Source organism: Rhinatrema bivittatum, chromosome 8, assembly GCF_901001135.1.
Source record: "Rhinatrema bivittatum chromosome 8, aRhiBiv1.1, whole genome shotgun sequence".
In the NCBI taxonomy this organism is placed as follows: domain Eukaryota; kingdom Metazoa; phylum Chordata; class Amphibia; order Gymnophiona; family Rhinatrematidae; genus Rhinatrema; species Rhinatrema bivittatum.
In genome coordinates, this window is record NC_042622.1 from 91,285,945 (window position 1) to 91,312,712 (window position 26,768).

General features: G+C 48.1%; 1 protein-coding gene across 5 annotated transcripts in view; it reads right to left on the minus strand.

Annotated features, from left to right (window-relative positions):
* SARDH (sarcosine dehydrogenase) overlaps nt 1–25,782 on the minus strand; it is a 119,225-nt gene extending 93,443 nt beyond the window's left edge. For 4 of the 5 annotated variants that reach the window (XR_003858071.1, XR_003858072.1, XR_003858073.1 and 1 more), the window contains exons 1-8: nt 25,616–25,763; nt 20,619–20,940; nt 19,560–19,738; nt 18,838–19,017; nt 12,937–13,060; nt 11,916–12,016; nt 11,080–11,184; nt 10,013–10,142 (exon numbers count right to left, since the gene is read on the minus strand). Coding sequence is in view for 2 of the 5 variants with exons in the window: in XM_029611034.1 (XP_029466894.1) it covers nt 10,013–10,142; nt 11,080–11,184; nt 11,916–12,016; nt 12,937–13,060; nt 18,838–19,017; nt 19,560–19,738; nt 20,619–20,940; nt 25,616–25,618 (1,144 nt within the window). In the remaining 3 variants the exon portion in view is untranslated. Of the gene's footprint in view, nt 1–10,012; nt 10,143–11,079; nt 11,185–11,915; nt 12,017–12,936; nt 13,061–18,837; nt 19,018–19,559; nt 19,739–20,618; nt 20,941–25,615 lie in introns of all 5 variants that reach the window. The other variant, XM_029611035.1, reaches the window with a different exon arrangement.
* Between the last annotated feature and the right edge of the window lie 986 nt (nt 25,783–26,768).

The window sequence follows — 26,768 nt, forward strand, 5'->3', positions numbered from 1 at the left end:
CCACTTTTAGATATAAAAACTGCCAATCAAGCCCATCCCAGGCCTAGCCACAGATGGAGTAATAGTTTTGCTGAGCCCCGGCTGGAAGAAACGTGGACTGCTGCGGCTGGGGGGACAGTTCTGTGATCTTTGGGGGCTTTCTGTAGCTGCAAAGCAATTTCTAGCCCTCTTAGGTCCTTCTCTGACTGGAAGCATGGAGGGAAGTGTACAGAAGTGGGGAGGAATCGCCAGATCGTAGCTTCCGGGGGAGGGGGGGGCTTTTGAGACACCAACGTGCACTCCCTTCCTGAACTGACACATCATCACAGCAAGAGGCCATGTGCCACCCAAAGAGTCAAAGCCCAAGAGTCCTAAATAGCAGAAAAGTGACACAACAGTACAGTAAACAAGACCGGCTGCCCTCGTCAACTTATCCATCCCAGGGGACTATTAACTAGATTCTGTGCAGAAGCAGAAGATCACTGGACATCAGCTGAAAAATTTCAAACTCAGGACACCTTGAGAGAAATAGAAATAGTAACGGAACCAGCTGCGAACCCAGAAGAGCTTCCGGTTCCCCTCAGCCATGCAATCTACATCCCCTCCTTCCACTCCTGCCACAGAATCCACAGTCCGCTCTGGCGGGGGGACCTGGGCTTCCATACCAGGAGCCTCCTAGCGCACTGGGGATTTGCTCCGTGATTCTCGAGGCCCCTCCACGTGCCCGCTGGTATCAGGACTTAATGAGAACGTAGGACCAGTCCCCATCATAACACTGAAGGAGGGCTGGGGGCAAAGGAAGAGGTCGGACCCCCCCCCCCCCCCCATCTCCCCCAACCCCTGGTATCTATGAACTGTGCCCCTATGAGAAAATGCCTGCAGTTATAACTCAACAGAACTGGTATGTGAGCTCTTACACTGCTTCTCACTGTCACAGAAAGGGCCTGGGATATGAGGGGGAACTGCAGCTGGGCTTACACCTAGACTTTAAGCCTTCTCTCTCAGACACTTTATGTTTCATCTGGCCCTCTTGTCGAGATGTTCCCTAGTATCCAATACAGTGACAAAACAAGAGATATCCCAGGGGAGGGGAGGGCCCATCCCTTCGTCTGTCAAACGGTCCTGGTCGGTGGCTCCCATGTCTGCACCTTCCAGTACTCAGGGGACAGTTGTACCGTCCCTGGCATCCAAAGCCTGCTGTTCTGCACTTGTGGGACTGGCGAGGAGTTCTGCCGAAACGAAAAGGACTGCCTGCGCACTCCCCTAATACCTTCCCGCTCTCAGCTTTGTGTACCGACCTGGTCATGTCACCGATGTCATTTCAGGAAAGAACACATGCTGAGCTTCCAACTGCATTTTTCCTCAACAGAAACCAAATGGATGAAAACGGGGGTTTCTGCTGAAGCAGAACCTTGCTGCTGGGATTCACAGGGCAGCTACACACATTTCCTGAACCTCACCCGAAAGGGAGGGAAATGTTCAAGTTAAATCCAGGGAACATGCAAACCCAGCTCTTATGGATGTGACGCAGGTACAAAAGTTAGACGGTTGTGACTGTGTAAGTCTGTTTCCCGTGCATCTGCTGAAACCCATTTTCCACAAGTATGGAAAGAGGCCTAAGTTTTGGACTCAGGGTGACTGTTTAGGGGAGGGAGGAAAACCCCTCAGCCTCTACCCTTCTCCCTTTCACAACCCTCCAACTCTCAAAACCTCACCTGCCACTCACAGAGAGAGTGGACAGGGTGGGGAAGGAAGGGAAGGATAGATGGAGTCGTCTAACCCATGCACAGAATCACCTGTGCAGTTACACAGATTCAAAAGCATTTTCCTCAAAAGAAGCACGGATATCACCTGCCTCACTTACAGAGGAACCAAGCCAATAAGAAACCATTCCCAAGACAGATCCTGGGCTGTTATTTATGTTAACATGTTTGCTTCTCCAGTAACAAAATAATAATTAAAAATCAAACCAAAAGGACAAAACTGCCAGACTTGGCGGGCTTTCAGCATAAAAAGGAGAAAAAAAAAATAACAAAAGCTAACAGCAAAAATGCGGCTGCTGCGCTTGCTGGATATGATTTTTCTTATGCAGTTCACTAGAGTTTTGATGCCACTTACAGGACAGTATTAGAATTGCCATAATGTTCCTATGCCTCTGACGAACAGGCCGATTCTGTAAAGTGCGCTCGGCCGAGCATACTGTTTAATATGTGATTGGCTGCTTGTTTGAGGTGCGTCTATTATTCCTTATGCTGTAAGGGGTTTAGCGCATCGAAAACGCACAGCCAAACCCCCTGAAAACTAAAGGCGCTCATCACATGCAAATGCGTGTTGATGAGGCTATTAGTCACTTGGGATACCAAAAATAAAATGTGCAGCCAATCTGCACATTTTATGCTCAGAAATTAACACCAAGGGCAGGCGTTAATTCATGAGCAGCCCAAAAAAAGTGTACAGAAAAGCAGAAGATACTGCTTTTCTTTATACCCTCCGACTTAATATCCTAGCGATATTAAGTCGGAGGAACCAAAAATGCAATAAATAAATAAATAAATATTATTTTAAAAAATGTGCTGTCCGGTTAGGAGAACGGACGCTCAATTTTAATGGCATCTGTTTCCTTAACCGATGGCTGTCAGCGGGTTTGGAAAACCAACGCTCGTAAAACTGAGTAACGGTTTCTTGAACCCGCTGACAGAGCCACCTCTCTCTCCTGGGCCAAGGAGGCGCTAAGGGCGCGTAATTGTCCCTAGTGCCTCCTTTTAGCACAACCCCTCATTTAAATACAGGATCACATGCCCAGGAGAGGTGGCTGGGCGTGCTTTGGGAGAGCGGGCGCTCAACATGGAGCACGCGTTCTCCTGCAATTCTTACTGAATCAGCCTGAATGTAATCTGCCACATTATTATCTCTGCAACGTTGAACATTCTGGTTACAGAGATAAAAACAATTATTGAAAAAAGCATTCTTTAAGTTTTCAAAACAAAATTTCTTTTTTGCCCATTTCATGCAACCTCAGCATTTCAAAGATACTTCCACCAACAGCAAGTCACCCAGAACTGTGCTGGAGTGAAGCAAAATCTCCAGTTCCCATCACACGCCACTCCTCCTATTTCAGAGCCTAAGCTTCCACCATGAGAGCAAGTTTAACCTACCCATCTCTGACCCAACACAAGTCGACCACTGGATATCCAGAATTCACACAGGTACTGAATGCACCTCACAATAGCATAGCAGTGACCAAAAACAAAGGCACAGTCCGTCAGTACAACTACTATTCTATAAATACTCGGCGTTGTGCTATGCCAAACTGTACCCCACTTTTAAAATACCATTATCTTTGGTTTCACATGGTACCTTAGATCCAAACACGGTCACAATGCACCTATCAATTGTTTTAGTGCTACATAAACAAAAATGCTGTCACCTCTGAGATGGAAGGCCTTGCAGCATATTTTCCAAGGTTTCACAGAGCAGAGGGCAAGAAAGGAAAATGCTATTCTTATTTTTACACATTTCTGGGTACGAAATCTGTGGCACAGAAAAACAACCTGGCAACAGCCACACAGATTCAAAGGCATTCGCTTGCCAGACTTATTCTGACTTATAGTTCAATGCCCTAGTCAATTGACCACTTTCTCCCACTACTCGATTCTCAAAGAGTTAAAGCTAATTTTCTTAGCACATTAAGAATTCAACCAGCTGATACAAGTAAAGAAAGAAGCAAAGAGTGCTGGGTAGCATCACAGGCTGAGGTAGAGATTCTACTAATGAAACAGAAGAACAAGTTGCCAGCGGCTGCAGAGTCTCTCTCTGCCAGGAAGGCTCAAGAGCTAGCAGAAGATGCACAGATGGAGGGGTGTGTGTGGGGGAGGATCTCTGGCCAGTTCTTGGGGTCAACTACCAACACACACATACACACACACATATATATGGTACAATTAGATCTTACCTGCTAATTGGCTTTCCTCGAGTCCTGTCAGACCAGTAACCTGTGGGATTCTCTATCCTACCAGCAGATGAGAGCAGAGCGCAAAAGCTTTCTCCTCTGATGTCACCTCCATAAAGGCTGGCCCACCATTTACTTATATTACCCTCTTTATTTATTTACTTATTTCTATTTTTTTCTTTTATTGGATGGATCTAGACGGGTCTGTCAGGACTCGAGGAAGATCTAGCAGACCAGTAACCTCTGGGATGTACCTGAGCTGTACTCGCCCCGGGTAGGATCCCAAGTGCTGCTTCTAGGACCTCTGTCATAAAACTTGTCTCCTCTCTTGGTATAATCTATAATGCTGTGTAAAAATGTGGGTGGGTGCCCACGTGGCCACCCTGCAGATATCCCCAGGTGTACCCGCTCTGAATTCTAGCCCAGGAACGTTGCCTGTGCTCTCGTAAAACGCGCCCTCAGCCCATCCAGTTCCGGTTTGTTTTCCATTATGTAAGCTATCGCCATTGTTTTCCTGATCCATCTGGAAATTGATGCCTTGGATGCTGCCTGTCCTTTTCTGGGCCCTGCAAACAGGATAAATAGCCTGTCTGATTTCCTGAAGTTACTGGTCACTTCCAGGTATTGCAACAGGCACCTGCAAACATCTAGGAACCTCAGATCTCTGCATTTTCCTATGCACGCCACCTTCCTAAATCCGGAAAGAGAGATGGGCTGACTGAGGTGAAAATCTGATACCACTTTGGGTAGGAAGCTGGGTACCAATCTGATTGTCACTTTTTCTTTTGAGAAGGATAGGTACGGATTCCTGCAGCTCTAAGATCCTTCTGGCCGAACACAGAGCTATCAACATCACCATCTTCAGTGTTAGATCTCTCAGGGAAACTTCCCCAATGGGTTCAAATGGTGCTTTGGCTACATTTATATTTATTAATATTTGTTAATCACTTAACAGTACAAAGGTCTAGCGCCTTCAGTACCAACTTCAGATCCCATGGCAGTACTACGACCTTTCGGGGTGGTCTCACCTGCTTTGATCCCCTGAAGAAGCGCATCACGTATGTGTTAGTGGCTCCCAAATCCCTTTGCATGGCCTTCTGAAGCATTCGATCACCACTACTTGTACTCTCAGTGTGTTGACCGCTAGCCCTTTTTCTAGCCCTTCCTGTAAAATATGCAAGATCGAGGTGATCTCTGTTTCATCGGCACCAACTTTCTACCTTTACAACAGGCTTTGAAAACTCGCCAAATACGACTACATGTGAAGGAGGTGGTCCTCTTCCTAGCCTTTAACAGAGTAGCTTCTTTTGTTAAATCTTCTCCGAATTTTCCATCGCCATTGGCCCTTGCTTCAGGAGAGCCAATACCCTCATGAATGAGATTGGGCCCGCCTTCTTCAGTCCTTTCTGATCTGCATATTAGGGACACCTTGGCCAATCTGGTGCTATTAGTACCACCCATCCTGGGTGTTGTAGCATGGGATCTTCTTGGTGTTTGGGTACTTGCCAGGTTCTTGTGGCCTGGTTTGGCCTCTGTTGGAAACAGGATGCTGGGCTTGATGGACCCTTGATCTGACCCAGCATGGCAATTTCTTATGTTCCTCACCACCTTGCCTATCTTCGGCCAGGGAGGAAAAATGTATGCCACCTGATCTGCCAGCCAGGGCTGGGACAGTGCATCCACTCCCCTGGCCCCTGTTCTTTCTTTCAGCTGAAGAACCAGCTGGCCTTGGTCTTCCTCTTTGTTGCCATGAAATCCCACTGTGGAGTGCCCCACACCCTCCTTATTAGCGCAAACGCCTCTTCTGACAGTTCCCATTCTCCCGGGTCTAGCTTCCGTCGGCTGAGGAAATCCTCCTGCACGTTATCCACGCCTGCTATGTGCACTGCAGAGAGATCCAAGAAATGTACCTCTGCCAGCTTCATAACGAGGTCTGCCTCTTTTGTCAGGCTGTGCTTCTTGTGCCCCCTTGCTTGTTCACATAGGCCACTACCATGGCGTGGCCCGAGCGGACCTGTACCGTTTTGTTATTTAACTGAGGATGAAAGTGGCCTAGGACTACCCTGATTGCTCTTAACTCCGATACGTTTGTGGAGCTGAGTCGCCTGGCGTGAGCACATATCCTGAGCTGCTTGGGTGCTCCCCACCCCAGACGACTGGTGTCTGTGGTCACTATTGTCCACTGTGGGGGTTCCAGAGGGCCATTAACTGAAGTTTTCTCGTCGTACTGCTGACTTTGTGGTGACCGGTTGTGTAAAAGGTGTGCCTGAAGAGGGTGCATATGAGCTCTCGCCCATGGCACTACCCCGATCACTGCTTCCACGGAAACTGTAAGTACCTCCATACGTACGGGAGTGGGATTTGCAACAGGGTTCATACTTGTTCCTGCAGCTTCCTAATCCTTCTGTCTGTTAGATACACTCTCCCTAATCTGGTGTCAAAAAGCAACCCCAAGTACACCAGCGTCTGAGCTGGACGGAAACAGACTCTTTGCTAGGGATGTGAATCGTTTTTTGACGATTTAAAATATCGTCCGATATATTTTAAATCGTCAAAAAATCATTAGGGCCACGATACAATACCAATTTCCCCCGATTTATCGTTAAAAAATCGTAAATCGGGGGGAAGGGGGAGGGCAGGAAAACCGGCACACTAAACCCCCTAAAACCCATCCCCGACCCTTTTAAATTAAATCCCCCACCCTCCGAACCCCCCCCCCCAATGCTTTAAATTACCTGGGGATCCGGCGGTGGTCCAGAACGGCGGCGGTCCGGAACGGCCCCCTCAATAGAATCGTGTTGTCTTCAGCCGGCGCCATTTTTCAAAATGGCCACCGCAAAATGGCGGCGGCCATAGACAAAAACGATTCGACGCAGGAGGTCGTTCCGGACCCCCGCTGGACTTTTGGCAAGTCTTGTGGGGGTCAGGAGGCCCCCCCCAAGCTGGCCAAAATTTTCCTGGGAGTCCAGCGGGGTTCCGGGAGCGATTTCTTGCCGCGAATCGTTTTCGTACGGAAAATGGCGCCGGCAGGAGATCGACTGCAGGAGGTCGTTCAGCGGCGGTCCGGAACCCCCGCTGAACGACCTCCTGCAGACGATCTCCTGCGGCGCCATTTTCCGTACGAAAAACGATTCGCGGCAAGAAATCGCTCCCGGAACCCCGCTGGACTCCCAGGAAAATTTTGGCCAGCTTGGGGGGGCCTCCTGACCCCCACAAGACTTGCCAAAAGTCCAGCGGGGGTCCGGAACGACCTCCTACGTCGAATCGTTTTTGTCTATGGCCGCCGCCATTTTGCGGCGGCCATTTTGAAAAATGGCGCGGCTGAAGACAACACGATTTCTATTGAGGGGGCCATTCCGGACCGCCGCCGTTCTGGACCACCGCCGGATCCCAGGTAATTTAAAGCATTGGGGGGGGTTCGGGAGGGTGGGGGATTTAATTTAAAGGATCGGGGAGGGTTTTAGGGGGGTTTAGTGTGCCGGCTCACGATTTTAACGATTTTTCACGATAGTTTACACACCCAAACGGCAACAATACGATTCCCTCCCCCTCCCAGCCGAAATCGATCGTTAAGACGATCGAGGACACGATTCACATCTCTACTCTTTGCCTTGTTCACAATTCAGCCTAATTTCTCCAGGACCTGAATCGTTTTCTCTGTGGCCTGTCGTCTTTCCTTTAGGGATTTGGCTCTTATTAGCCAGTCGTGAAGGTAAGGGTGCAGTTTCACCCCTACCTTCCTTAGGAAGGCCACCACCACCACCATCACCTTGTAAAAGTCCTTGGCAGTGCAGCCAGTCCAGAGGGGAGCGCCTTCAACTGGTAATGCTGGCCGGCTATTTCGAATCGTAAGAAGCACTAGAAATCCTTCCTGATGGGATTGCGAAAGTCTGCTTCTGACAAATCTAAGGCTGCCAGGAATTCCCCTCTTCTTACCACTGCCTTGACTGTTGCTAGTGACTCCATGAGGAAATGGTGAACTACCAAGGCCTTATTTACCTGCTTTAGGTTGAGCACAGGTCGAAAGCGCCCTTCCTTTTTGGGTATTCCCCCGTGCCTTCCTGACCAGGAGGTACCAGGAGAATGGCCTTGAGTTGGACTAAGCTGTCCAACATCTGCCTGACGGCCTCCCTCCTGCTTGCTTTGCAAAGGGAGGAAATGAAGGAGTCTTTTAAGGGGAACTTTAACTCTGGGTGATACCCTCTGCTTATTATGTCCAGGGCCCACTGGTCCTCTGTTATTTTGGCCCACTCCTGATAAAAGATCTTTAATCTCCCCCCTACCTAGGGAATCATGGAGTGGGCCTGCTCCCTACCATTGCACGCTAAGGGGGGCTCGGGTGTTCCCTTCCTTTGGAAATAGTCTGTTGCCCCAAAAGGGCTGAGTTCTGCCTGGGATCCTAACTGGGCGGGAGATCTGGGCTCCACCGCCCCTCTGTCTGTACTCCCTGGGCCACTGTCTCCAATTACTCAATCCCCCCCATGAAGCCTTTGGGCTTCTCTTCCAGTAACCTCTGGGACCTCGTTCCTCCCCAGTCTTTAACCCTCTTTTCTAGGTTCTCTCCAAACAGTAGTCTCCCTTTAAAGGGTAGCTTCCCTAGCCTGGTCTTGGATGTCAAGTTGGCAGCTCAGTTTTTCAGCCATAATAGCCATCTTGCCATGACCGCTGCTAATTTAGCTAAGACTCTTATGAGGTCATACATCATATATGCCACAAAGGCTGCTGCCGAATTCACTAGGGCCACGTCCGCCCTATCCTCCGAGGGACCTTCTTCCTCGGGACCCTGGATCTCTTGCTGAGACCAGATTAAAAGGGCCCTGGCTACATAACCTCCACAAATAGCTGCCTAGAGGGCCAGGGATGATAGCTCAAAACCTCTCTTCAGTAACGTCTCCACTTTCCTGTCCTGAGGGTCTTTCAGGGCTGCTCTACCTTCTACTGGTATAGTGGTTTTCTTTACTATTGCTGAGATCGCCACATCTACTCAACAACTGGTTGCCCTGGGGAGGGAAGATCAGACCTATGGAGGCTGTCGTCTCGTGGGGTTCCCTACCCCAGCCCTGGCTCCTAAGGAAAGCGACCTTAAGAAAGGCTGCTGCCCTAGGGCCATTCCTCATACTGTTGTATCAACGACGTCTGTGCTCCGTCCCCTCTACTGGAGGCAGAGACTACTGACTTCCCCTCTACTAGGCCATCGTTTATGGTAGTGACGTTTGAGGAGCATTATTTTGCACTCTGCCCCATCTGCTGGTGGGGGGGCAAGGGGGGGGGAGAATCTGGCAGGATGATGAGGAAATATATATTCAAAATGACCCTCATTGATGCTCTAGTGCCTGCAGAGAGGCCATTTACCTCAAACTAACTCTGGATAAAATTTGGCTCTACCATCTCCAGCCTGTCTCGCCACTGACCATCTTCTCCATCTTACTACTGCCCTGCCTACCACCAGCTTTAGCTGGTTTCATCACACCACCATTACTGCTTTATATCTGAACTAGCATGGATTTTCTAAAGGATATTCTTGTAACTGGACCCTGTAATCACCTACTGTAAGAGACTCTGATTTTAGGAACCACATCCATTTAAAAACAGCAGTTCTAGCTTATGCAGGTTACAATAGTGGGAGCCTGGCTTTTAATGTTACCATAGGCAGGAAGGGAATTCCTGCACCTCCAGGGATGGGGGTGGGGGGTGGCCACATCCTTCTAGGAAAGTTCCTGCACTTCTATGCATAATGCTGCTGCCCTGTAGTGACATCAGATGCCCATTTCCCATAACTGAAATTAAATTTATAAACACCATGCTAAGAACTACAAAAAAAAAAGGGGGAAACCATATTTAAAAAAAAAAAATAAGATAAGTTTCCAAAATCCCAGCCTCCTATGGTAAATGATCACAGAGGTCATTTACAGTACTAATAACAAAACCCAGTGCATTTATTCCATATTTTGCAACACATGCCATTTCCTCCTTCCTGCACTCCTGGTCAGTCTCCACAGATTGCCTCCTGTGACCCAGCAGCGTTACAAACCTGCCTAGAACACTGAAGCTGAAATAAAAGAATGTGGCAGAGCCGTCTCCTACCTGGGCCACACACGGTCGATTTAATGCCCGTTTTCTCCAGCACTGGGACACGGTTCACGGCCCCTTTGATATGCTGTATGAAGACATCCCAGTTCAACTCAAACAGTCCAAAGGAAAAATCATCAGAAACCTGGGAAGGGAGAAAGGGGGCAAGCAGCGATCAGGCATTAGTGTCACAAAGACGGGGAATCAAACACATCAGTGGTAACTCACCAGACGCCTTTATACCAGGTCATGAGTAAGGGTCAGGTGTAATCAAGGGTTGGTTTTTTTTTTTTCCCATTTTGTGTTGATGAGAAAAATAAAAGCTTTGTACATCATGACCCAAGTCTCGCATTAGGAAAGAGATAGTCTGCTCAGGCTAGCAGGGGTAGGAGCTGCTGCAGAGGTACCCAGGAGAGAGGGTATTCAAGCCATCACTTAAGGCCAACCCTGATCAGCTGGCTTAAGGGGAAACGTTTGCCAGGTTCCAGAGGGATCCACTGTATAAACTCCACAACTGGGGACCGATGGGCAGATGCACAAAAACACAGGGGGAAATCCATGGGTATCTGCCAATGAAGATTCCTAATACCTCTCTTGGGGCAGGTTTCAGTCCAGCTGGAAAGGGCAGGAGGAAACTGCCCTTAAAGGATGATAAATCCTTAGAACTGCCAGTGGGCTCCGTTTCATACTTCACTCATTAATCGGAATATTTGGGTTTGGATGTGAGCAGGTGTTCCAGTAAATTTTACATTTTTATAAATTAATAATGCACAGATGCATAGATAAACAAAAAATATTATACATCAGGACTTTGAGGTGGGATCTGGAAACCTGACCCATCTGTCTGGGTTATGGTAAAAACTTTTAAGAATAATGAGCATTTATTTCCTTTACCCACACTAGGAATCGCTGGTCGCACACACAAAAACTGCTGTCTTTTTAAGTCAGTTCTTAATCCTAGAGACCTGGATGCAGCTGATTACCCAGAGAATTTCTTTCCCAATTAATACTTTGTCAGAAAAAAAAAATGAGAGCTTAAAATCAATTTGGCTCATACGCAAAGGCAGCCTGCCGTCCCTCACCTCCTCCCAGAAGATGGGGTTGCACTCATATCCACCCACAGACAGGGCATCGCCCTGGAGACGCAGGTACACCGAAGCGTCATGGTCTCGAACATTCGGCATGTTCTAGAAATAAGCAGGAAGGAAATCATCTCGTTACTGGTCAGTAGGAGGCAGGGACACTCAGCACGAGCGTTGCGTACATCCAGTGTTTCATTTCTTTCACCTCACCTCTTCAGTAACAGTCTCAATACAGGAAAAGAAGTGAATAAAATATCAGCTTTTTCCGCTTCTATCTGCCCTGTTTGACCTTTTTTGACTTGTTTACTGTACTACTTGTTTTCTTGGTCTATTCTTCCCAGCATCTTTAACTTGCAGGGTGTCCTGTGGCTGCTCCTGTCTCTGCCCCTTGCCTGCAGCATACCTGCAACTTCTCTTCAAATTGTCTCCAATTTGAAGCCCTATTCTGGGACAATTCTTGCTCACTATACTGCGTCAGTGTTCTCCATGCAGGCAATGAGACAGCCACAAACGTACTGACAAAAGCCAAGAAAACATCTCTGGATCCAGTGGCATAGCAAAGGCTCTCTGACGCCCAAGGGCCAGTACATTTGTGTTACGTCCCCTGAGCCACACCCCTTTACCACCACCATCCTCCTTTAGAAATGCCTAAAGCCACAGAAATAGCAGATATTTCAAATAACACACTCTTCTCACCTTCTGCCTGTATGTGGCTGAAAAAAAATACAAAAACAGCCCCCCCCCCGGGCACCCCCTATAGCCCAGCGCCTTTGACCCCCCCTCCCCCCCGGATCAATTACTGAGAAAACAGATTCCATCTGAATCCGACTGCTAACCTGAATCCCTTCTATTCTGTCAGTGACCACGTAGGCATGGTGCATGGCAATCAGAGGCACATTTACGCCCGCCATCTGCCCTAGGGTCCTTGCCCAGGCTCCTGTAAAGCAGGAAAGAGAGAGAGAGAGAGAGAGACACAAAACCAAGAGATCTAATAATATCATAGAACATGACTTTTATTTATTTATTTAGATTTGTATTCAGCTTTTCGCACTTTTTTCAGCGCTTCAAAGTGGATTACATTCAGGTGCTGTAGCACCGGCTGTCCCTGGGCACACTCGAAAAACAAGTCAGCGGAGTTTGGCAACCCTGGCAGCTTCCCAAGGGACCCTGGTCTGGCGCAATTGGTGTAGAGGATGGTTTGCCCGCCCTCACAGGATGCCCTGTACTGGAATCACTCTTTCTAGAGCACTGTGTGTGCGTGACAGTGCTGTGAGACACCTGCAAGGGATCTGGCCACTCCTCTCCTCCACCTCAGGCTTGGTGGGTCATACAAGAACTCGAAATCTTTGTGCCCAGCACAGCTCTTCCGCGCTTGTCACAGCAGCACATGATGAGAGTGTCTGCACAATCTTCAAAAAAAAAATAATTAAAAAAAATATGCCAGTCCTTTGATAAGGGAATTAACGTTGTCCTAGCTGGGACTAGAACTGCCGCTTCCATCTCAGAATTCAATAAACACCTCAAATGAGATGCCAAAGAACCCTCCTCTCAAGGCTGGATTTAGGCACTGGCGACATTGGCACCCTAAGGCATTTGCCTAATTCTGAAGGCACCCAAAACTGGGACTCCCCCAGCTAGTCTCTGATTTTCAGGGGGGGGGGGTGAACCCCACCCCCTCCCCCCTATGAGTGCTGTAATCTTAAATCCAGCCTGTGCCAGAAACACTCTACAGTGATAGGGTTTTTCTGTGTACTCAGAATACTGTACAAACAATACAGCATATTACTAGCCGCTGGTAAAGAGGGAAGCGTTGAACGGGAACCCTCTTGTAGATGGGGCTCTCGACTCTCTTCCCACCTGCACAGTTTACCACAACAGGCGTCTGGACAGTGCCACATCCCGTTTCCACAGCCACAACCCGTTTCACTCCCAGGTCGTCTGTCCTCACTTGTATACCAGTCACCGGACAGTTCTCGATTATCTGCCAGGGAAGGGGGAAATAGAAGCATGGCATTAAGCAACACCACCTGAACTAGCAGGCACAGGCCAAGTCACGATTTAAAAAACTCAGAATGACTTCTAAACTCTAAAATATCGCACACAAGTACGCCGGCAAACATGTGCCCACGTTACACCAATTTTCAAAGCGGACTTGCTTTGGCTCACATAGATTTTTCCAAGAGAATCTGCATGGGATACTTTTTAAAATGTAAAACGTATGCGCGCGAGTCTCAGCCTCTGGAAACCCCTCCTTCCCCCCCCCCCCCCCACCCCCATGTGTATGAAAGTATGGCATATAGCATGTACGCGCAGAATTGTATGCACGTATCAGTCCCATGATTTTCCAAAGGGTCATTTCTGCGGGTAAAACTTTATTTTGCCCACAAAAGTCCTTTTGAAAAGTTGCCCTGCCTATTCATGCAATTCTTTTGTTCCTTTGGGCAGTTTTCACATTGTTCTGTTCATCCATAATTTTCATCTTTAGGTTTGTTGATCTCCAACTATGCTGACCTGCAATCTAATAGCATTTTTAGACCATCCTCAAAAATCCCCTGAAGAAGCTGTTTTTGAGTGAAACAGACTATGGAGGAAATTTGGGCCAAGGATATCAGCTCCCCCTAGAATATGGTAAGTTATTTCTTGGAGTCATAAAAAAAAAAATTGTGATATTGTACTTTTGTAACTGTACTTAAAAATGATTTATAATTTAGAGTTATAAGTAATTTGATTTTTGGATCACCACTTTTCTTGTATATGGCAAATCCTGTGGACTTCCCTTGATTTCTCAGACACTCCTGATCATTACTGACCAGCTGGTGATGTCAGATGGTCCAAGTCAAAGTGGTGCTGCCGTACCTTGCAATGCCACTGGTCACTGCAATGTTATCATCAGGCCCAGCGCTACTGGGTGTGCAAATCGTGCAACTGCATGGGCTGCACACCCGGGAGGGCGGCAGCTGCGGTGGAAGGGGGCCCAGGAAAGGCAGCAGCGAGAGGCCTTTGTAGCCCCCGGTGGACCCCATCCCACTGGCGGCGGAAGAATGCAGAGGCCCGTGTGGTCACCGGCACAGCAGCAAAAGAAAACAGGAGCTTGTTCTGCAATTCCTCCTCGTGTGCTGGCCGGCCCAAAGGAACTCAGCCCTCGCGCTGCTAGCACTTCCTGTACAGTCATCTCGCGATGCAGGAGATAAGCATACAGGAAGTGCTAGCAGCGTGGGTGTTGAGTAGTGCGGGCCAACCTGCACACGAGGAGGAGCTGCAGGAAGGATACAGCTCTGCGACAAATTCTGCGCTCTTCCAAGGAACGAGGTGGCAGCAGCAAGAGAGACCTGTGGGCCCTGCCTGCATAAAGGTTGTGTGTGTACGTGTGTGAATGAAGCCTGCCTGGGTGGGGGGGAATGGGTGTGTGTGTGTGTGTGTGTGAATGAAGCCTGCCTGGGGGAGGGATGGGTGTGTGCGTGTGTGAATGAAGCCTGCCTGGGTGGGGGAGGGATGGGTGTGTACTTGTGTGAATGAAACCTGCCTGGGGGAGGGATGGGTGTGTGCGTGTGTGAATGAAGCCTGCCTGGGGGGAGGGATGGGTGTGTGCGTGTGTGAATGAAGCCTGCCTGGGTGGGGGAGGGATGGGTGTGTACTTGTGTGAATGAAACCTGCCTGGGGGAGGGATGGGTGTGTGCGTGTGTGAATGAAGCCTGCCTGGGGGGGGGGGATGGGGTGTGTGCGTGTGTGAATGAAGCCTGCCTGGGGGAGGGATGGGTGTGTGCGTGTGTGAATGAAGCCTGCCTGGGGGAGGGATGGGTGTGTGCGTGTGTGAATGAAGCCTGCCTGGGTGGGGAGGGATGGGTGTGTGCGTGTGTGACTAAAGCCTGCCTGGGTGGGGGGGGAATGGGTGTGTGCGTGTGTGAATGAAGCCTGCCTGGGGGGGGGGGGAATGGGTGTGTGCGTGTGTGAATGAAGCCTGCCTGGGGGGGGATGGGTGTGTGCGTGTGTGAATGAAGCCTGCCTGGGGAGGGATGGGTGTGTACGTGTGTGAATGAAGCCTGCCTGGGGGAGGGATGGGTGTGTGCGTGTGTGAATGAAGCCTGCCTGGGGGAGGGATGGGTGTGTGCGTGTGTGAATGAAGCCTGCCTGGGGAGGGATGGGTGTGTACGTGTGTGAATGAAGCCTGCCTGGGGGAGGGATGGGTGTGTGCGTGTGTGAATGAAGCCTGCCTGGGGAGGGATGGGTGTGTGCGTGTGTGAATAAAGCCTGCCTGGGTGGGGGGGAATGGGTGTGTGCATGTGTGAATGAAGCCTGCCTGGGGAGGGATGGGTGTGTACTTGTGTGAATGAAGCCTGCCTGGGGGGGGGATGGGTGTGTGCGTGTGTGAATGAAGCCTACCTGGGGGAGGGATGGGTGTGTGCGTGTGTGAATGAAGCCTGCCTGGGGGAGGGATGGGTGTGTGCGTGTGTGAATGAAGCCTGCCTGGGTGGGGAGGGATGGGTGTGTGCGTGTGTGACTAAAGCCTGCCTGGGTGGGGGGGAATGGGTGTGTGCGTGTGTGAATGAAGCCTGCCTGGGGGGGGGAATGGGTGTGTGCGTGTGTGAATGAAGCCTGCCTGGGGGGGGATGGGTGTGTGCGTGTGTGAATGAAGCCTGCCTGGGGAGGGATGGGTGTGTACGTGTGTGAATGAAGCCTGCCTGGGGGAGGGATGGGTGTGTGCGTGTGTGAATGAAGCCTGCCTGGGGAGGGATGGGTGTGTACGTGTGTGAATGAAGCCTGCCTGGGGGAGGGATGGGTGTGTGCGTGTGTGAATGAAGCCTGCCTGGGGAGGGATGGGTGTGTGCGTGTGTGAATAAAGCCTGCCTGGGTGGGGGGGAATGGGTGTGTGCATGTGTGAATGAAGCCTGCCTGGGGGAGGGATGGGTGTGTGCGTGTGTGAATGAAGCCTGCCTGGGGAGGGATGGGTGTTTGCGTGTGTGAATAAAGCCTGCCTGGGTGGGGGGGAATGGGTGTGTACATGTGTGAATGAAGCCTGCCTGGGGAGGGATGGGTGTGTGCGTGTGTGAATAAAGCCTGCCTGGGTGGGGGGGAATGGGTGTGTGCGTGTGTGAATGAAGCCTGCCTGGGTGGGGGGGAATGGGTGTGTGCGTGTGTGAATGAAGCCTGCCTGGGGAGGGATGGGTGTGTATGTGTGTGAATGAAGCCTGCCTGGGGAGGGATGGGTGTGTGAATGAAGCCTGCCTGGGTGGGGGAGGGATGGGTGTGTGCGTGTGTGAATGAAGCCTGCCTGGGGGGGGATGGGTGTGTGCGTGTGTGAATGAAGCCTGCCTGGGGGAGGGATGGGTGTGTACTTGTGTGAATGAAGCCTGCCTGGGGGAGGGATGGGTGTGTACTTGTGTGAATGAAGCCTGCCTGGGGGGAGGGATGGGTGTGTACTTGTGTGAATGAAGCCTGCCTGGGGGGACGGATGGGTATGTACTTGTGTGTGAATGAAGCCTGCCTGGGGGGGGATGAGTGTGTACTTGTGTGAATGAAGTCTGTCTGGGGGGGGAGGGATGAGTGTGTACTTGTGTGAATGAAGCCTGTCCTGGGGGGGGGGGGGTCTGTGTGTGTGTGTGAAAATGGGAATCTGCCCTGGGATGAATGGTGGTGAATGAGAGCTTGCCTGGTATGGATAAAAGGGTGGGTGTGTAGATCAGTTAGTTGACTGTGAATGGGAGCCTGCCTGAGATGTGAGGGTGGCTGGGTGTGAATGGGAGCCTGTTTTGAATGGGTGGATGTGAATGTGTGCCTGGGAAGGATGGGTGTGTGTGAATGGGAACCTGCCTTGGGCGGGGGGGGGGGGGGGGGGAACATTTTTTGCACACCCACTAATCCACAACAAGCTCAAGGTGACTGGAAATCAAAAGTTTTCAGGTATGGGAAGCGGAGTATTTTTCCCTTTTTGTTTTAACTATTAGGTGTTTGATGTGTCTGCTATTTTGAAATATTTTATTGCCGTTTGTAAACTTTTAAACCTTTATGAGTTCTTAATTATTGGATGATATTCTATTTGTCATCTTTTTGGCAATATTATTTTTATTAGTATGGTTTATTGTGATTGATTTATATTTCTTGATTTTATTGTTTGATTTATGAGGATTGGTGATATTTGTTTTGCCATTGCTTCATAATATACAGAGTCTAGCTTGTTGCAGTTTACATAAGAACATAAGAAATTGCCATGCTGGGTCAGACCAAGGGTCCATCAAACCCAGCATCCTGTTTCCAACAGAAGCCAAACCAGACCACAAGAACCTGGCAATTACCGAAACACTAAGAAGATCCCATGCTACTGATGCAATTAATAGCAGTGGCTATTACCTAAGTAAACTTGATTAATAGCCATTAATGGACTTCGCCTCCAAGAACTTATCCAAACCTTTTTTGAACCCAGCTACACTAACTGCACTAACCACATCCTCTGGCAACAAATTCCAGAGCTTTAATGTGCGTTGAGTGAAAAAGAACTTTCTCCGATTAGTCTTAAATGTGCTACTTGCTAACTTCATGGAATGCCCCCTAATCCTTCTATTATTCGAAAATGTAAATAACTGAGTCATATCTACTCGTTCAAGACCTCTCATGATCTTAAAGACCTCTATCATATCCCCTCTCAGCTTCTCCAAGCTGAACAGCCCTAACCTCTTCAGCCTTTCCTCATAGGGGAGCTGTTCCATCCCCCGTATCATTTTGGTTGCCCTTCTCTGTACCATCTCCATCACAATTGTACAGTTTACAGTTGCTCTCTACACATTTCTATTTGTATTTATGGTCTCTTTATTCTGTATTTGGTGAGGGTCTGTCTGTGTTCTGCATGTGTAAGCGAGGTGAGGTATTCTGCTAGCATGTAGTTTCTATACAGGAATTTAGAGCAGACTGGTTTGTTCTGCTTTCCTAATAGGAGGTGTTTTAGGGCCTGGTGTAATATTTGCCTTTTCATAGATAGGATTGTTCCTGTTTGAGTGCTTGCAGTTAATACTGTTTTGGATTGGGATTTTTACTATATTGTTGACTGTCCAAGAGCCAAACCCACATCTAAGATGCATTACAATAGTACTATATGTGATCCAAGTGTTTTTTTTTATTTTGCAGGGTTTTCTGGTTGGCACCACAGCACTGCATGATTTTCTGTACAACAAAATGGTGCCGGCTACAGGGGCCAGCCGGCATCGATTTTATGTTCTGGTAGGCGGGGAAGGAGCACCTGGAGGTCACCCCTGCACAATTTAGAAATTTTGGACCTGTGGACGGGGTAAAATACGTTCGGGGGAGTGTGTTAATTTTCATAGTTTCAACAGCTGGATAGAGCAGGGCTTTTCTTCAGTAGCGGAAGGGGGATTGGGACAGAGCGTGAGACTGACAGTTTCACTGTGCGTTGAAATGACAGGAGTTAAGTGGTACCTTATAGACTAACCAATTTATTAAAGCACAAGCTTCTGAGGACTGAGTCCACTTCGTCAGATGTGTTAGTTACTGAAGAAAACTACAATAATTTTGTGTTAAAATTGCTGCCCTGTGCGAAAACAATTTTTAACACAGGGCAGCAAAAATGCTAGCAATGGCCTCGATTATTATCTGACCAAGCAGAAAGATACTAGAGTATTGATCAGTGAGGGAAATATATTTACTGTTAGAACAAACATTGCTCATACGTCAGACATATGCATCTAAGACCACTCCACTGTAGTGGAGTCCAGCACTGAGAGAGTTAGCAAACACACATTTCCTGATTACCATGGCTCCTCTTGAGGTGGCGGCCCTGGTGAGGGCGGTACAGGTGCCTGCAGGATCCATGGTGCCATCTTTAGGGACATAGAGAGTGCCATAGAGGTCATCCACATTCATTAGGGGATACAGGTCCTTGGTTTCTGCCGGCGACAGGACATAGGACTCCACACCATACACCTTCCCCAGCTAGAAGGAAAACAGAGAGGTTCAGAGGCGCGAGAAGAGGTTAGTGATCTGCACGGAAGAGCATCAGATTTAGGAGGTCAAAAAATTCCACTGTGGCTATTGTGCAGTGTAACTGGCTCAGAGGCAGTGCTGAACATGGCCTTCTGGGCAATCTGAAGTCAATTCTCAGTTTTGACTTCTGCTCACAGAATGACTGGGAGGTAACAGTTTATCACAGGTTTCTTCTCACACCTGGATATCAAGTAATTTACTTAGGGCTATGACATTTCAATATTTTTCTGTACTTTTTATCAGCTTCTGTAAAGCTTTAAAACTTTTTCCCCCTGGATACCAAAGGTGTCAGAGATCGCCCAAAATGCCGCACTCTGTGAGCGTACAAGGGCTAAAAATCCTGACGTGAATATCTTCAAACAAAGGTGAACACCGGCAACCCTTCCCTTAATGTCCAGCCATGGCCAGACAGGTACCATCTACTGGGTGAGATCATACAAAGCATTTACAGAAAGTAGGCCACAAGAAGAGAGGTCAGTAGGGGCACTCACAGACATCAGTCTCTTGTACTCATCCAGCCGCTGTTTGTTAGAGGCAATGAAGAGGCCTCCATTCTGAATCCAGCCCGTGTGCAGACCCGTCTCTTCCTGTAGGTCCCTGCTTATCACATTGCGAGTGTGTGCCAGCAGCTCCACCTCAACATCACTAGGCCGCAGCTGCCATAGGAGACCTGAAAGAGACCACGGGAGCCCTGTGACACACTAATCTACCACCAGAGACATGCCAAGGGAACAGGGAGACATACAGGGAAGAAAAACAGCTGTCGGAGAAGACTGGGCTGAGCAGGGTCCTTCACCCCCGTCAACCAGGAGATGGGCGCTGGCAACAGTCTACAGCGAGCATCCAGTGAAGACAGGAACGCAAGGATGTATCGTAACCTCCGGGGAAAAAAGACAAGACTGGCAACTGACTTGAAGGTGCACTCATGTTTGGAAGGCTACTTTAGACACGTCACCACAGCAAAGGATGAGGTGAAGCTCCCTGGTTCCTCTGCAACGCATCTGAATTGCTTCTAAAAAGCATAGCATGTAATGCCCTTATTCGGCCAGCATTCCCCTGCATAGTGACAACTCCTTCATTGCCCTACAACACACCTGTATAACTAGCTACAGGTGACCCTCACTGCTAGCAGTACATCCCTGTACTGTAATACTTAATCTAATCCAGACTCATGTGCAGTAATGATAGCCGACGAGGTGGTGGGAGTTTTCAGGGTTTTTTTTTTTTGACTCAGCCAATCCCTCCTGCTCCTTTCCAGCAAAGCCAGATCCAGGCTCTACTAGGGCTACGGTGTGCCATATGCAATCTCCACAGTACTAAGAACACAGCTAATTGCTTCATTACTATCCTCGGTGCACATCAGTCTGTACCCATCAAATCTAGGTAAGAAGATCTCAATTCATATCCGTCCCAAGGGCAGAGTCCTAGAGACAGGGCAGAGCTCAGCTCCGGTTCTCAGCCTTGCCGGGTACTTTGGCTTTAAAGTTTATTTGAGCCATTATTCTCTTCTATCTCATAGGCAGTCACAGATTCTTCCAGCTGTCTCTCACCTGCTGTGTGCCATGTTGTCCCCGATGTTAAACGGTCTCTTTCCAGTAAGAGGACGTTACTCATTCCCATCTTAGCTAAATGGTAGGCGGTTTGACAGCCCAGGCTACCCCCGCCAATGACAACTGCATCTGCAGCTTTGGGGAGGGCTTTGCTTGGCCCTTCGTCCCGGGAGGTTTCTTCCTTCAGGGTTCTGGTGTAAGGGACGCTCTTCTCTGTTGTTGGAGCTGCAGTGTTGCTGAAGCAGCGGAGGCCTCGGCCAGGCAGAGGGTATCTGCAGGAGGCAGTGGCTCGCACAGCCCGGCTCACAGACATCGTACCGACCTGCCATGCCAACAGGAAGACAAATTCAATCAATCAATCAATCTCCATGGTACCTGGCAGGTACAAATTCACACCAGCATGGCTAGCTCTCCTGTTATGAGAACCCAGGGCCGGCGGAAGCACTAGGCCTGGGCTTAGGGTGCCAACCATTAGGGGGCGTGAGCCATGTGGGGCCGCGAGCGGTGGCAAAGAGGAGTGGAGATTCAGCGGGCCGCGAGCAGCAGCCATCCTGCTCGCGGCCCAGAAAACCACACACTCGGTAGCAGTCGGGACCGCAAGGCAGGAGGTGCCTAGGGCGCCTAATCCCCTTGCACCGGCCCTGTGAGAACCTCCTCCTGGACTACCAATCTTTTCATAGCTCATCGCTGGCTCCTAACTTACAAACCAATGCAGAAGGGCACGTTCAGCCCTACACACAGCTCGACCCACATTTGAACGCTCATTTTGTGAATGTAAACCTTACTGCTGGTGCAGCAGGGAGCTGCACACTCACAAAATGTGCGTTCTAAAATGTTAATACTGCTTAGTGCCCTCGCTTGGAAATCCCGTGCAAATGAGGGCATTAAGCAGCATCCCCGATGCAGAGAGGTGCACTGGCCTAACTCGGGTTTTCTTAATGCTGGAAGCTTAACTCTTGGGTTAGGTGCATTTGCATAGCATTTGATTCATTTGCATAGTATTAGCTTACTGCATTGAGAGTTAAACTACAATTTAAACTGAGCATTAAAACTGTGCGCTGAAAACCAGTGCAGTTTCTTGATGCTCAGATTCTTTCATCAGTCTGTTAAAGGTCCTCAAAGCCCACTGGAATTGAAGACTCTGACCTGGATACTACCACTCAGAGACAGATCCAACCTGCCCCAGTAAGAGAGGATATTTACCCACTTCAGCAGCTTCTCCTCCTAAGTCTAGAAGGCCTAGAAAAAGTTAGGGCGGAAAGTGCTGAAGTTGCACCAAAATACATTTATTATCTGCCAGTCAGCTGCAATTGTTCTCAGAGCCAATAATGTGCATTGAGGGCAGAGACACCACAGAAAGAAGAGATTCAGGCAGCAGAGTTTTCACTAAAAGCCTAGCGTTTGGGATGTTCATATATTATACAAGCTGTGCTTGTATAATATATGAGGAGGAGGAGGGAAGGGCACGGAGTTAGGAGGATAGGTGAAAAAGACAAGCCCCTGTCTAAAAGTCTAAAGTTCTCTCATTTCAGGATTCTGGTGATCTCTCTCTGCTTATCATTTTGTGCCACAAAGATATATACATACTCCACTAGGTGGCAGAGAGCAGGCAATCTCTGTGTAGACCGCAGTGAGCAAGGACAACAGAACTGGAGTGAATCTGTTTTACAGGTTCTACTCCTAGGGGAATTCTGCACACAAAAATTTAAAATTCGGCATGCTTTATATTGGTCAAAATCATCAATTTAAAATGTAATGCAGAAACGTTATTACTCAAAGGTACGGAATTTTAAATGTTTTGAGCTGAATTCCCTTAAAGTACACTCAGGCCCATTCAGTAAAGTCCACGGGAGAGCCTGCGCTCCAAGGCGCCCGCTCTCCCGACGGTGCTCGATTCTTTATTTAAATTAGGGCCCGCGCTAATAAGGAGGTGATAGGGACACTAGCTCGTCCCTAGCTCCTCCTTATTGGCGGAAATGGCAGCTGTCAGCTGGTCCGACAGCCGATGCCTAATTTTACCGGTGTCGGTTGTCGAACCTGCTGACAGCCTCGGGTTCGGAAAACTGACGCCGGCAAAGTCGAGCGTCCATTTTCCAACCCGCGGGCTGCGGGCAGATTTTTTATTTTTTTTTATTTTTGGGGCCACCGACTTAATATCGCTATGATATTAAGTCGGAGGGTGTACAGAAAAGCAGTTTTTTCTGCTTTTCTGTGCACTTGCCCGGTGCCATCTGAAATTAACTCCTGCCTTTGGCAGACGTTAATTTCTGAGAGTAAAATATCCAGCTTGGCCACACATTTTACTTTCTGTATTGCGGGTGACTAACTAATAGGCTCCTCAACATGCATTTGCATGTGATGAGTGCTATTGGTTTTGGGGGGGTTGGACACACATTTTCCACGCACTATTATTACCCCTTACAGTATAAGGGGTAATAATAACGCGTCAAAAACGCGCAGCCAAACAGGGGCTAAACGGTGCACTTGGCCGAGCACACCATTCTGTATCAGCCTGACTGTAAGAGAGTACCTTCCATTTCTCTCCCTACTCCCCTGACCCAGACCCCTTTCACTCTGCCCTCACAGGTCCCAACTCCTCTGCTCTCCACTATCTCTTCTCTTCCCCTCCAAGCTCAACCCCTTCCAATCTCCATCCCTCCACGCCCAGATTTTGACCCCTTTCATGCAGCACCTCACACGGGCTCCCTCTCTCTCTGGAACACATATTCACCCTCACATGCACAGTGAAACACTTTCTCTCTTTCTTACACAGGCTTTCTTGTTTCTGTCTTCTTCAGCTGTGAGCAGAATGGGCTCCGCTGGTGGCCCTCTGGCCGGCCTGGTTTTCAGCCATAAGCGGAATGGGCTCCGCTTGCGGCCTACCAGTCGGCCTGTTCTTCAGCTACAAGCAGGATGGGCTGCACTCATGGAACACCAAGCTTTGTTGCTTCTTGGCCACATGTTGGATGGGTTCCACTTGTGGCCTGCTGGCCACCGTGTTCTGCCGCAAGCAGGATGAGCTCTGCTTGCATTCCCACCAGCTGCCTTGTTTTTCAGCCAAGAACAGAATAGGGTGGCCCGCCAGCCTCTCTCCAAATTTTGCGCAAAAACTGCAAATTCTGTACTGCGCAGCAGTGCAGAATTCCCTCAGGAATACAGGTTCAACCTCCTCCTTCTCCATTAACGGGAGAAAACACCACAATCTGCACCAGCTCTGAGGGCCTAATGGAATAAGTTGTGCATTAAAACTATACACTGAAATTCAGCACACAGTTTCTTAACACATAAGCAAAAAATATTTTACTCCCAGGGAATTACAAAAAGCACACTAATCTAAAAATGTGCACAGAAGGCATGGTTAGGATGCATAAAATATGATTTATGCACAGAAAACATTTTGTGTGCAGCGTTCTTGGTACATAAAGCATGACTTATGTGCACAAAACAATTCACATGCATAAAAAAAGTGGTGTGCAAAGCATTTTCTCTGCACATAAAAATACTTTATTTGCAGAAAACCTGAGTGGTGCACACACTATTTTTTTGCACATAAATTCCCAGTATAGGACCCCCACACTATGAACTTTGGATTAAACCCCATAGATCAACATTATCCTGAGTAACTTTACTCCAGTAGTTAAATTTCCAGTGTTAAGAAACCAGGAATGCCTTTCTGCAATGGGGAGTAATAACTAATGCCTTCATTAACATGGGATTTAAACAGGAGCGTGCTGATTTGTGTGCACATTTTTTGCACGCAAAGCTCCTTGCTGCATCAGGAGTAAAATGTGCGTACCACAGAGGGTAAAATTGTGTGCACAGCCCAGCCATAACTTACTGCATCCTATCCTACCTAAGGTTAATAAACAGTCCAATAAATCCTCTGACTCAAGCAATGGAATATTTAGTACCTAAAACTGTTTAGTATTAATCAGTGAATATTACTAAGTATTACATAAAGTATTTCATTATGTTCTTGTGTTCTTATGACATACCTAAATGTTTCTACATTTTCTAATAATGAGGTTTATAGAGCATTACTGCTAACAAAGCACCACCCAGAATGGAGTCAGAATTCAAATTTTACAAGGAAAAGAAGAGCAAAACATCTGCATACAGCTCTTTGCTGGCATGGCTGATCTGGGTAACTGAGGCACCTAAGAAGGCTCCAGCCCAAGACGGGCCTCATGCAAGAATTGTGTGAAAACTTTTCACTGTGACTGTATGCCAGGGTGTTTTAAAATATTTCTAATTGACTAAGTCACCTTTCAGCTCACTTGTGGGACATCACCAAGCTATGGCCCCCATAATTGCTTCACAGGCAGCCTTAGAACCAGGAACATTCTGCCTATTTCTCAGTTGTCAGAAGGGCCAGTATGGTCAGAGGAAAAGAGCAGTAATAACCAGGGAGAGGGCATTTTTCTGTAGTTATTGCCTTACTAGAGAGTTTGGGGAGAGGTAACACACAGTATGGTTAAAATAATTGTTCTGGTTTCCATTTGAGTGCACTTCACACTGGGAGGAGGGAGCAGGAAGGTTTGACTTGTTTTATCACCTTATTTGACCATTTCCAAGATGCATTATAAAAATGTCTACTACTTATTTATACAGTGCTATTAGATTTATGCAGCACTCCATTATTGTAGGTACAATACAATTTATGGGACTAACTTAGGGTCTGATTTATTAAGCTTTTCCCCATAAGACAGAGATCAGGGGCAAAGCCTAAACCTACGGGCCTAAAAGCAATGCGAGAACTTTCAAACTTGCCTCCAGAATGGGAACATTTATCAGACCCTAACCTATTTGTGCCCATCTCTGCACCCTTCCCCGTGTCAGTGCATTAAACAGGTCTGGTGAATACCAGGCTCACCACAAAGCAAAGGTTAGCCTGTATCTAAACTTTATTAAAGCATGTAAACAATAGAAGGTGCAAAAAAAAAAAAAAAAAAAAAGTTGATCTTAATACATTAAATGAAAGCTGTGAAATAGCTCACCATGGAATAAGGATTAGCCACGCGTCATTACCTGTCTAGAGTAAGAGAAGGAGCCACAGCAGCGCAGGTCGCAGGCACTTCAAAGCACTTTTTTCTCCCTCACAGGCAGTTCTAGCTGGGCCTGAGCAGTCTGTCTGCCTGCGCCTAACCCTGGAGAGAGAGGGGAGGGGAGGGGGCGGGGGGCGGTGGCAGCAGGCTAATGGCTGATTGGCTGAGAGCTCCTGGGCTGGTGAAGGGAGGAGTGTTAAAGGCACAGTATCAGGGGAAGGCAGTGGGATTGGTTTATCGCATGGCTGCAGCTCTACGGTTTGAAGCGATTTCTTCTTGCCGATCGGACTGTTTCCCAATTCCCATCTTAGGGAAAGTAGTGTGGTAGCCAGGTTAGGCTACTTGCAAAAAAAAAAATAAAAAAAAAATATATATATATATTAGGTGATACCTTTTTAGTGGACTAACAATGCGTTTCTCGACTAGCTTTGAGGAGTCAACACTGAGGACAGTGTGAAAGATCCGTGTACGCTAACCGGTTCATTCTGTTAAAGAACCCGTAAACTGGTCAAGAAATGTATGGTTACTCCAATCAAAAGGTATTCCCTTAGAGGCTTAGATTATATTTAGCCTGCATTATGAAGATAATAACCAAATTGTCAGGAGAACCAGGAGGATTCCAATAAGGTGGTTTGTTTTTTTTCTTGATTCACATATTCCACAAATATACAATCCATTGTCCCTAATACATTGGGGGGATTTGTATGCATTTTGCATCCAAGCCACACCACTTTTACATGTCAGTGGGTCTACAAGAATCATGAAGTGTTTTGTTTTTTTTTGGGGGGGGGGGGGGGGGGGATTTACTTATCCATGAATATGCATGAAGTTACACAACTTTATAACTTTTTGGCAGTTACAGCATTTAACTTTTTTCTCCACCTGATGGATTCTACATTTTCAGGACATATAAGGGGACCATGAGGATTTTGACAGGTTTTTGTTTTGGAGCCGCTTGAGAAACATATGTACAGCTATCACCCCTTAATATCTCCGGATTTGCTTCCAATCCTCAACCATATTTTCATTGTGTCAGGGGGTCTACACATAGTAACTTTTGGGTTTTATATCCAATCCACAACAGATTTGCAGATGTTGAGGGACA